The sequence below is a fragment of the Mustela nivalis genome (genome assembly GCF_964662115.1).
Source record: "Mustela nivalis genome assembly, chromosome: 14".
Taxonomy (NCBI): Eukaryota; Metazoa; Chordata; class Mammalia; order Carnivora; family Mustelidae; genus Mustela; species Mustela nivalis.
Genome location: NC_139033.1, coordinates 4,356,246 through 4,368,042, shown reverse-complemented (window position 1 = coordinate 4,368,042; position 11,797 = coordinate 4,356,246). Strand labels below are relative to the sequence as shown.

Below are 11,797 nucleotides of genomic sequence, written 5' to 3'. Positions count from 1 at the left end.
CACAGGGAGCCGTGCTTGTTCGGTGGAGCATGCGACTCTTGATCTTGGGGTTGTGAGTTCAAGCCCCATGTCGGGTATAGAGAGTATATAAAAAATTAAAAATTAAAAAAAAAAAAAAAAAGGTGCCTAGGGGTGGAGAAATGTGTGAGGGGGGCTCTGGGCTTCACCAGGCAGCCCCCCTGGGATTGGCTTCATAGTTTGGGTGCCATGTGACACTCTATTTGGAGAAAGGGCTCTGTTGCCAAAAGAAACCTGAACGCCACAGGAACAGAGGACTGCTTTTAGGCACCAGACCGATCACCTGACCATAATCTGCCCCTCACACTCGGCATATGGAGTGGCAGAGCAGAGCCTGATCCTCGGGGATGCCGCCCAGAAGGACAGTCGCCTGCTGAATAGCAGCCACAGGTGCCCACCTGGAACAGCTCTTCGCCCTGCCGCATCTTCAGGAGGTTGACGATCGCCTGGTCGCTGTAGGCCCTCACGACGGTGTTTTTATCCTTAGTGTTGTCCAGTAGAGCCTTCAGGATGGGTTTGATGGCCTGGGGGTCCAGGGGAGGCAGCGGGTCCTTGTTTGCCCACCAGATCATCTTCTCGGCCACCAGCCTGATGTCACTGGATGGGTTCTGCAGACACTGTGAAGAGGACCAAGCGCTTTTAGTCAGGCACATCCAGTCTGCTTCTCAAGGAAGCCCCTATTTCTACCCTGACACTCCTTCTTCATCGGGAAACTGACCCCAGTGCTCCATTCTGAGGTCTGCCTTTCCCCTCGTGGGTGGGTGACAGACAGGCTGTGACATCTCTGCCCCTCACGTCGTCTCGTGCCACTCTCCCTTTTGGTCACTACTCCTGGCCCACATGGGCTTTCACTTCCTCAGACATACCTGCCCCTTCCTACCCTGGGGCCTCCACACTGGCTGGTCCCACTGCCTGGGACGTGCCTGCCCCTGGTCCTTGCATGGATGGCTCCTTCTCCTCCTTCAGGCCTCAGCTCAGGTGTCTGCCCTCAAAGGTCTCTGCTGACAACCCTCCCTAAATTAGGGCCCTCCCCATCCCCACAGGCTTTCTGTGCATCTCAACTCTGCAGATCTTGTCTGCCCCATGCAATTCCACGCCTGGAGGGTCTGGCCCAGCCGGGCACATGGAGGATCCTAAGTCAACACCGAGGAAGAGCCATGTGCAAGGTGAGGGCATCACACAGGCTCAATCTAATGGGGGCCCTGAGAACTTGCAGCGGGGCTCCCGGCTCTGCAAGAACCTCATCACTCAATCAAGGGCCACACACCAGCAGCATTGATATCACCCGAGAGCTGGTTACAAAGGCAGAGCCTCACACTTGGCCCCACCTCTTCGAATATAAATTCTGGGTCTGACTTGTCTGTACATTCATGTTTGAGAAGCACGCTTTAGGACATGGGTGGCAAGGGCCCTCTGTCCGGCTCTTGCAGCCACCATGATAACCATGCTAAGAGCCATGCCAGCAAAAAGGAAGCAGGGAAGAAAAGATCTACTAAGATTTGAACCCAGGTCCATCCCAAAGTTTACTAAATCCAGATGCCTAGGGGCATCTGGGTGGCTCAGTCATTAAGTGTCTGCCTTTGGCTGGGATCATGGTCCCAGGGTCCTGGGATCGTGCCCTACATCGTGCTGTTTGCTCAATGAGAAGCCTGCTTCTCCCCCTGCTTGTGTTTTCTCTCTGTCAAATAAATAAATAAATAAATAAGATCTTTAAAAATAAAGGAAAAAAGAATTAAAAAAACTAAATCCAGATGCCTAGAAAAAAACACCTAAGAGAGTGGTTCTTAAAGGTCTTATGTGCAGAATACATACCTGTCAACACTTCAATATCAGAAAAAAAAAAGAATACAATTTTAAGAATGGCAAACGATGTCAATAAACACTCCACCAAGTGAATGTAGGGCTGGCTAATAAGCACATAAAAATTTTCTATAGGAGCGTCTGGGTGGCTCAGTCGGTTAAGAATCCCACTCTTGGCTTCAGCTGAGGTGATGATCTCAGGTTCCTGAGATCGAGCCACACATCAGACTTTGCACTCAGTGTGGAGTTGGCTTGAGATTCTCTCCTTCCCCCTCTGCCCCTCCACTCACATGCATACTCTTTCTAAAAATAAATGAAATCTAAAAAAAACATTTGTTCTACATCATTACCCATAGACAAATGCAAATTAAATCATGATGTGACACCACAGCACATGTCTGAGAAAGGACAAAATTAAAACAAAGAAATGTTTTTAAAAATATATAAAAATAGTGGTTCTTAACTTGATTTGGGGTCACAGGTCTACCTGAAAATCTGACAGGAAGTCAGGCACTCTTCCAGAGAAAAAAGCACACAGAACCCCTCTGTGTTCCATTCCCACGGGTTCAGAGATCTCCCAGACAGAGCCAGCCTGACAGCATATACTTCCAGGGTTCTCTGGTCATGGGTCCTTCTCACAGGCTGCCCCCACTCACCTTAATGAACAGGCTGGACAGTTTGGCGGGCAACTGTCCTCCTCCTGTCTCGATGTGATGCTTCATCAGGAAGCCCATGCCCCGAACCCCACTCACTGCAATGGGGATCTGTGGGGAGAGGAGAGAGGTGGCTGGGGTGGCATCCTGCCCTTTCCTCAGAACAGTAGAGACAGGCTCTGTCCCATCCCCAGGAATCTCCAGGACCCCAGCCCCTCACACAAGCATCCCCCCCGCCGCCCCACATACAACTTCACATCCAAGACTCTTTGACAGCTCTCTTTCAGACAGGCTGCTCTGGCTAGGAGGCCGACAAAGCCTGTATCACAGCTTTCCAGGAGTGGGGTTCAGAGACCTTCTGACCTAGAAGGAACCTCTAGATGCTCCCACCCAAACTCCTCATTGTTTACAGGTGATGGAACTAAGGCCCAAGGAGATCAAGTGGTGGCCCAAGGGTACAGAAAGTTACTGACAAAGTCAAAATTCAAACCCAGGCCTCTCACTGTCCAGTCTGGGGTTGAGCCATTCCCCCCAACCCTACCACCCCTGCTACATCAACAAGGCTACAGCAGTGGAATTTAGGCGAGAGGAGGAGGAGGAGGATGGGTCTGGCTGCCTCTAAGACTTACCCTGTCTGCCATGGCATTGCTGAGGATCATGTCCTGAACTTCACCGCTATACCTGCCCGCACAGAGTCTGCCGGGAGCCACATTCACAGCCACGGACAGCGCCAGGCTCCGCCCGTGCCGAACCATCCAGTCAATGCCGGACACGTCCGCTGAGTGGAAGGACACAACTGGATCAACCTGCACTTTACAGTGTGCCCCTACCACCCGTGAAGCCCCCAGGCCTCCCCAACCTGGGCCTGGAGGAAATCCCAGTCCACACTGCACCCGGCCTCCCTGCCCAATGTGGCAAGTTAAGGAGAGGTCTCTCTCAAGCTGCTTCGGACTCGCGGCTGTGTTCTCTGAGCAGAGACACAAGGTGTTACAGCACCACTGGAAACTCCATTTTGCTTCAAGAGCTCAATTCCCCAGGAGAGGCTAGCTGCCAGAAGGCCCTTCGGCGGCAGGGGTGGGGTGGGGTGGAGACGGGCCCTGCAGGAGGTCCCCAGTGCAGGGGAGACCTACCCAGCAAGCACTGCTGAAGAACAGCGTTGAGCTCCTCTTCAGTCAGAAAGGCACAAAGCTCACCCAGGCAGCCGGCCGAGGAGATGCGCGTATTGTCCTGACGGGGCACAGAAGTGAGTGAAAGGCAGCAACAGCCGCACCACCAGCTCCCAGGTCAGCGGGGCCAGCCACTCTGCCCAGGATGGAGGGCAGGGGAGGTGGCAGAACAAGGCGACTCGGGAGCTCTAAACCCCATCCTCACTCCAGGCACTCGCGCTTCTGCCGCCAGGGCAGGACCGCCATTCCTGGCAGCCGCCACTGGGCGTGGAGTGAACCACCACACGCCCCGCACTCCGCTCAATTTTAGAAAACTCCAGTGTGTGTGCATATGGTAACCACCAGCATAATAGCAATAATAACCGTGTTTAGGTAGCACCTTTCTTCTTAGAAAGTCGGAATGTTTTCCGTGTGTTCTCTCAAGTAGTCTCAACAGCCCTGGGAGGCAGGGAGGGGCCCAGAGGGGGCGGCAGGCCCAGAGACCCTGTCTGAGCTCCTTTCCCCACAGCACTCCTCCCCTGCCAACCCTGTATGTCATCTTGTGTCCAGAGCGACACCCTGCTACCTCTCTACTATGCTGGTGCCCTAGAGCCACCTCTATTATTTGGGTTTGTCCTAGGAAGTCAGAATGAAGCCACTAATCAACCCGAGGAAGGTAAGTGAAAGCCGAGCATTTTCTGTCAAAATCAGAGCCAGATGCGGCCTGCTCCTTGCTGCTCCCTAGCCAGCAACCTACGAGAGAGTGAGGGAGCGGATTTTCAGTTATGTGCCATGTTATTAATAAGTGCCAACCTGATGTGCCTCCCCCAAAACGAACCAACCAGCCAATCAGGGCTAAGGGCCTGCTGAGAGGCCAATGCCAGGTTGGCACCCTGGATGGCCCCCGCTGACCCAGGGGAAGCTCTGAGAAGGGGGAGAATGGTATGACCACAGTTTGGGCCTCTGAGCTCCAAGCAGAAGCCCAGGTGCCAACCAAGACTAAAGCTGGCTCTCTCTGACGCCCACTCTCTCCAACAGGATCTATTTTAAGCTCCACTGTGGTGAAATGCAAATTGGCCTAAATACTAACTTTTGCTTACACTGGGCATGGCCCTGTAAAAATCCTGACAGACTGTGACCAAAAGAAGGCACAGTCTCCCATCTGCACCCCAAGAGAAGGCAGGGGCTCTAGTCAGAGAGCAGCAGCTGGGGATAGGGCCAGACTTCCAGAGCAGTGGTAGGCCCAGCAGTGACAAGGGCTGGCCCCACTTGGGCACACAATGAAAACGTGTGAACCAAAGGCCTCACTCCAGAGATTAGCCTCACAAATGTAAATTACCTGCACAGCAGAGGGCCCACCACTGCCTCAAAGAAGAAAGAGAGAATTCTTACCCACAGACCCAACTCTCCTCGGGACCTGCCTCAGCGCTGGGCAGCAAATGAGTACTTAACACACGCTTTCAGACTGGGGAAGGGAGGGCTGCGCGATGGAACGAGACAGCACAGAAGTCAGAGGGCTTGGATTCTGGCTCTGGCTCCACCCCTCACTAGGGTGCGGCCCCAGGTGAGTCTCACCTTCTCCGACAGGGCTAACACCTCCCAGCCTGTCCCGGACCCTTAAAGCCAAATTCCTTAAGGGCCGTGACCATACCTGCTTCACCTTTGCGTGAAGACCCTGAACCAATAAATGAATTTCCTGAACCAATAAATGAGCCTCTTCATTTGACACATGGGGAAACGAGGGGCAAAGATGGGAAGTAGCTTGTTGAAGATTAGACAGCAAGTTAATGAGAGGTCCTGCCTTTCCTTACTGTGAAAAACTTACCTTCCTTATCTGTGAATCAGACCCGACACCGACACCACCCGCCCCATCTCCTTCACAACTGAATGCCTGGGAAACCATACAGAGTGATGGGCCCGTCGGGAATGATTATTACCACTGAGCAATTGGCAGCTATACCTAGTACTTCTAACACAAACCAGAGACGCCAACCAAAGCAAAGGGGAACCAGCTGAGCCCACCAGCCCCGCCGCCCACCCGCAGCCATACCTCGTCGTGTCCCAGCATGCTCAGCAGGAGCGAGACAATGTTCTTCCGAATGGCCACATCCACTTTGGCCCCTGCTCCCTGAATCACAAATCTCAGGGCCTGCAGCATGGTGTCCCTACAGAACCAATGCACCCAACTTAAACCCTGGCTCTCCTTCACCACTGCTCCCGCCCACATACGCCCAGTCCGGCCAGGGGAGGCTTTGACAGCTGCCGGGCCTCCTCACAGCCAAGCACTGCCCCAGCGGCCCCTCACCTGACACCCGGGTCTTCCATGACACGGATTCCATTCAGCAGCTCGGTGAAGAGGGGGTCCACCTTGATGTGGATGGAGATGAGCTTCCCCAGCGCGTCAGCAGCCTTCAGGCGCACCCCCCGGTTGGAGTCCTGTAGGGCTTTGGTAAACGTGGTCTGCAGCTGGGGCAGGAAGGGCTTCAGGGCAATCCCAACCTGTTTGAGAGACCCACGCAAGAAGCACAGCTGCGCTGGAGGCCAAGGCCACCACGCGCTACAGGCACAAAGCAAACATAGACCACCATGGGTGGAACCAGCTCCCACATGCAGGCTGGGAACAGACGTTCCAAAAGACAGGAGAACCAGCACAAACAGGTTCTGTTCAGTCCCATTTTCAGCATCTTTCACTGAACTGGGAGGAAGAGGAAGAGGACCACCAGCACGGCCACCACCTCCTCCAAGGGAGCCACTGGTTGGCTTAAAGGGAGACTAGTCCACATAGACAAGTGACCTGAAACCTCCACCTGCGAATCCATGAGAGAGTGGGGCCGGGGCGCCTGGGCAGCTCAGTCGGTTAAGTGACGGGTTTCAGCTCAGGTTGTGATCTCATGGGTCATGAGACTGAACCCTGCATCAGGTCTGCACCTGGCACGGAGTCTGCTTGGGACTCTCTCCCTCTAACCCTCGCCCCATCTCTCTTTAAAATAAATAAATCTTAAAAAATAAAAGAGGGGCACCCGAGTGGCTCAGTCCATTAAGTGTCTACCTTCGGCTCAGGTCATGATCTCGGGGTCCTGGGATTGAGCCCTGCATCAGGCTCCCCACTCAGGGAGGAATCTGCTTGTCCCTCTCCCTTTGCCCCCCCTCCCCCTGCTCATGCTCTCTCTTACTTGCTCTCTCTCAAATATATAAATAATCTTAAAAAAAAAAAAAAAAAAAGGAAAGAAAGAGCAGGACAGGATGATGGCTGTCCTATTCCAGTGCTAAGACGGGGCAATGAACTACGTATAGAAGGGCAGGTGCCGTCTTCTTAGCAGTCGATACACGGGTCGAGCACGGACATGGAGCCCTCAGGACAATCTTATGAAACAAATGATCTCAGAAAGTCACCCCTCCCAAGACTGAAGATTTACTTATTGTTAAACGGGAAAATCAAAGCAGCTGTTTGGAGGTGTGCAAATACTGGGGTTGTGGGCTGCGGGCTGCTGGGAGGCACACTATGGAGTGAAGCCAGTAAATCAGAAGTAGGAACCATTTGGCCATGGATGACATCGACTCATGGCCTGAGGGACAAAGTCTGTGAGGAAAGGGCTCCATTTGTACACAGAGTTATAAAACACCACAGAAGAGAACAGCACAGGGGTGCCTGGGTAGCTCAGTTGGTTAAGCATCCGATGGTGATTTCGACTCAGGTCATGGGATCAAGCCCTGCATCAAGGCTCCGTAATGACCACGGAGCCTGCTTGAGATTCCCTCTGCCCCTCCCCCTGCTTATGAGTGTGCTCTCTCTCTTAAATAAATAAAATCTTAAAAAAAAAAAAAAAAAAAAAAAAGCACAGAACACAGGTGAAAATGAAAATGATACTTAATTTTTTAAAAAAGACCCATCTTCTACAGAGTAAGGCTAATGCTCACAATGTCATGTTTTATCTGGAAAGTTGCTCCCCACACCTTCCCCTCAAAAGGGGTGGGGGGAGAGAAAACTACAAATTTTAAGCTTGCTTTTGTTTCCAAACCTCAAGTAAGAATTAAAAAAAAAAAAAATTCCAGGGCACCTGGGTGGCTCACTTAAGCCTCTGCCTTCGGCTCAGGTCATGGTCTTAGGGTCCTAGGGTCGAGCCCTGCATTAGGCTCTCTGTTCAGTAGGGAGCCTGCTCCCCCGACCCCCCGCTCTGCCTGCCTCCTCTCTGCCTACTTGTGATCTCCCTCTCTGTCAAATAAATATATAAAATCTTTAAAATTAAATAAATAAAAATAAAAATTTTTTAAAAATCCATTTTTATAACAACTCTTGGCTCTGTTTCTAATTTTTTTACATCTAAAGGGCTTAATAATTGCCCCATGAACTATCAGAAACGGTTAATATGCTGGCTCTTTGCTTCTTATACTTTTGCCAGAGACTGAAGTTATTCCAACTGTGCCAAACTTCCCTCTCGTTCCTCATCAGACCCTCCGCAACCCTCTTTATGAGGCAGCAACAGAGAACAGAAGCATATTTAAACAAGGTGTAATCGTATTTACGCAGCCCTGGATTTTTTCCTTTGAACCAACAGTTCTTCAAAAAACAGCAAGGAGGGGCACCTGGGTGGCTCAGTGGGTTAAGCCGCTGCCTTCGGCTCAGGTCATGATCTCAGGGTCCTGGGATAGAGTCCTGCATCAGGCTCTCTGCTCAGCAGGGAGCCTGCTTCCCTCTCTCTCTCTGCCTGCCTCTCCATCTACTTGTGATTTCTCTCTGTCAAATAAATACATAAAATCTTAAAAAAAAAAAAAAAACAGCAAGGAGCACTAGTGCACAGCACCCAAAAGGTGACAGGCAGTGAGCCCAGTGGCTGGTCCTCTAGGCCCCACACTGCGCAGCACTGCACGTGGCAGGCAGTGGCAGCACTCCCAGATCACAGGTAAGGAGACAGGTGAGGAGGTTCCTGGACTCTCCCAGGGTCATTCCGGCCACACAACTACCAAGTGGTGGACCTGGGATTGACCAGTGTGTACAGTTAGTCTAGTACCCAGCGTCTCAACACTCTCTGCCACGCTGTTCCTCCGTCATGAGCTGTCACCTTGCGGCCACAAGACACCAATGGCAGACAGATCTGTTCTCTAAGACCCAAAGGGACTGAGAGATGAACTCATCAGTGGCTCACCTTGGCCAGCAAGAGGCTGAGTGTCTCGAGCAGGGCTGCCTTCACGTTCCAGCTGAACCGGTCCCCCAGGATGCGGATCAGAGGCCCAGTGATGCTGACCACGGAGGGCCTCAGGGCGTCAGCTGAGGTCAGGCGGATCACCAAACCTAAAGCTTTAGCTGCTTCCTCTTTCTGTTCCGGGCTGCCGGTCAGGACACCCTCCCGCAACACTGGAAGAATGGAGGTTACCCCCTGACAAGAGAAGTACATGTGAGAGTCAAATCTCAAAGTCACTGGGCTCAGGTGTCTCCTGTGCAAAGCATGCCCCTCCTGTCAGCCATCCTCTCTGCGACTCCATGTTCAAAAAACAGCAAGGAGGGGCGCCTGGGTGGCTCAGTGGGTTAAGCCGCTGCCTTCGGCTCAGGTCATGATCTCAGGGTCCACAGTCAGGTGCCACAGTCCCAGCATGAGAGGGGCTGGGGAATGGCCCTGACTAGGCAGTGATGAGAAGAGCAGAGCTCTGGCACACCCATCACACACAGGTACACGTGCTGTCACCTCTGTGACTCACGTGCTCTGACTGAGGTGGCCTCCCCAGTTTAAACTGAAGGCGGCACGGACGCCGTCCTCCTACGGCCACCATGGGGAAGAAACACACTTCTGGGAAGGGGTCGAACAGCACCCGGCATCAAGGGGGCAGGCAGAGGAAGGCCACATGCCTGCAGCCTGCCGCACGGGGCCCTGGCTCACCTTCTTCGGGAGGCAGAAGCCTGGCACATGCTCCCCTTTGCTCTCGTTCCCTATGAGGCGGATTTCTTTGTGCAGTTCTTCAATTAGTGCCAGCTGGTTGCCAGCATCAAGTTTCTGTGGGAAGCCAGGAAAGAGCAGAGAGGATGTCAGGGCTCTAAGTACAGCCCTCCCAAGACAGCTTCAGAATAACACCGCAGGGCGAGGGGCATGGGTGGGAGTGTAAGAAAGTCTGGCCACACATGGCCAACGCTGCGGCTGCCTAAAGGTACGTCGTGGGCTATTTTAAGGGTCTAGTCTTCCGGGCGTCTGAACTGGTCTATACTCAAAAGCCGGCTCTGCAGTCTGCAGCCCCCTCACCTTGGTGATGGCATTCAGGGCATCCCAGCTCTCCTCCAGAACCACCGGACTGGAGTCGTTGAAGAGGCGGATCAGGCCGGAGACCAGGCTCCGCAGGTGGCTGGTGTAGTCAGCCTTCGAGCGCGAACAGTAAATGTTGAGGATGATGGCAGCGGCCTGCCTCATGCCCACCTCGGGGCTTCGGGTGGCTTCCAGCAGATCCTCAATGATGATCCGGTGCCCAGTGTCATCCTCTACGGAGAGGATCACGGCCTGACAGTTGGCCATCTCCTGAAACCACAGGGGATGCCCAGGCTGAGCACAGCTCCTCTGGGGCAGGCCAGGATGGCTGGAAGAAGGCTGCCAGGGGTCAACGTGCCGCTCACCAGCTGCTCGTCCGGAGTCCCAAGCTTCTCCTTCAGGGCCAACATGACCGCCGGGAGGATCACTCCAAGGTGACGGGTCAAGGCATCGCCGGCCACAGACGAAAGGAAAGCCAGCACGCGGGTGTTGACAGGTGGAGTCGTCAGCTGCAGAACGATGAACCTCAGTTCAGTGACCACTGCGCCAGGCTCCGGGAGATCCTATCGCTGCTGTTCCAAGCACAGTGTCTGCTCTGGGGCCCCCTGCTCCCACCACCAGCCTCCCCCAGCTTCCGAGCTCGGAAAAGGTCTCCAGAGCAGGCTGAGGAATGATCACGTGGCTGAGGTTCCTGGGCCAGAGGGGCCTGGCCACAGGCGGGATTTACCTTGGGCACGAGGTAAGGGAGCACCACACGACTCTTGATGGCCATAACCTGCTTCAGACCATCCAGGGCAAATTCTGACACTTCCTCATCATCCTGCAGGAGGGCATCGGGGCAACGCTGAGCAGCTGGCTCCCGGCCCCACCTCAGCTGTCTAGACCAACCACCGCCAACCTGCTTCACCACTTTCCTCCCTCCCCTCCCAGTGCACCCACACTTATTGACTGTCGGAGAAGCACAGAGCCAAATCTGAGCCTGCCACACCCACTCCCTCGGGGGCCCATACTGCGGCTGCTTTGGCAGAATGAGCCCCCCACGTTTTGCTTCCACAAAGACAGTAAAAGCCCAACTGGTAGGTGCGTGGCAGATCCACTCACCAGCTGCTTCAGTAAAAACGGGAGAATGTCCTCCAGAGCCTGGTGGCCAATGGTGGAGTGCAGCTGCTCAAAGGTCTTGGCTGCGGCCTCTCTGACCTCTTCCAGCGGGTCACACAGAGCCTTCCTCGCCGTGGGTACGAGGGACTCAGAGAAGTACAGCACCTGCAACAGCACCCGCGCCGTGTATCTGAGGCAGCAGAAGCAGCGAAGGGGCGGAAGCCAGCGAAGTGGGGGGGTGGACGAGGACCCCTGGCCCAGCCAGGCCACCACCTCCAAACCCCCTTGGCTTGACTTTTAACTTAGCGACTCTGTGAAAATGAGCAAGTATCAAACAGCAGAGAGGATATGCAGCCTACAACTGAGGAGCCTCATTTTTTAGGTGAGTTCTCCAGATACTCTCCATCTACCATAGGAGCTCCTTCCCACAGCAAGGCTCTGCACGACGTGACCCCTCTCCCCCAATTCCCTCCACTCATCCTCTTGGAAATCTCCAAGTGTTTCATGACGCAAAACACTCGTTCCTCGGTGACATCTTAGGGCTTACCTCGGGGCTAATAACAGCTCTGCTCCCTTTGGAACTAGTCCTCCCCCTGCCCACCGGAGGCAAAGCCCACTATGAATCAGGACCACTGGCAGCAAGGTCTCAGCCTTTGGGGGAACTCAGTAACTATTCAGTGAATCACAGCTCTAGTTGGGGACTTTTGTATTTTTTGCCAAAAGCAAACATAAACCCCCAAATGTAATACTTATACTGATAACACACTGATACGGGGGAAGTCACCAGGAACTCAGAGGAGGATGCTCACTCAGGCTAAGCAACTGGCCATGTGCTTACAATTTTGACCAGTCG

At 53.6% G+C, this 11,797-nt stretch overlaps 1 protein-coding gene across 1 annotated transcript in view; it reads right to left on the bottom strand.

The window, feature by feature from the left end:
• The window catches only part of GCN1 (GCN1 activator of EIF2AK4), a 60,557-nt gene that overhangs the window by 896 nt on the left and 47,864 nt on the right, over positions 1–11,797 (bottom strand). The window contains exons 46-57 of the mRNA XM_082699685.1: positions 10,948–11,109; positions 10,574–10,666; positions 10,212–10,355; positions 9,847–10,116; positions 9,490–9,603; positions 8,761–8,991; positions 5,922–6,115; positions 5,667–5,781; positions 3,602–3,698; positions 3,101–3,249; positions 2,475–2,582; positions 417–635 (exon numbers count right to left, since the gene is read on the bottom strand). Coding sequence (XP_082555811.1) covers positions 417–635; positions 2,475–2,582; positions 3,101–3,249; positions 3,602–3,698; positions 5,667–5,781; positions 5,922–6,115; positions 8,761–8,991; positions 9,490–9,603; positions 9,847–10,116; positions 10,212–10,355; positions 10,574–10,666; positions 10,948–11,109 — 1,896 coding nt within the window. The remainder of the gene's footprint in view (positions 1–416; positions 636–2,474; positions 2,583–3,100; positions 3,250–3,601; positions 3,699–5,666; positions 5,782–5,921; positions 6,116–8,760; positions 8,992–9,489; positions 9,604–9,846; positions 10,117–10,211; positions 10,356–10,573; positions 10,667–10,947; positions 11,110–11,797) is intronic.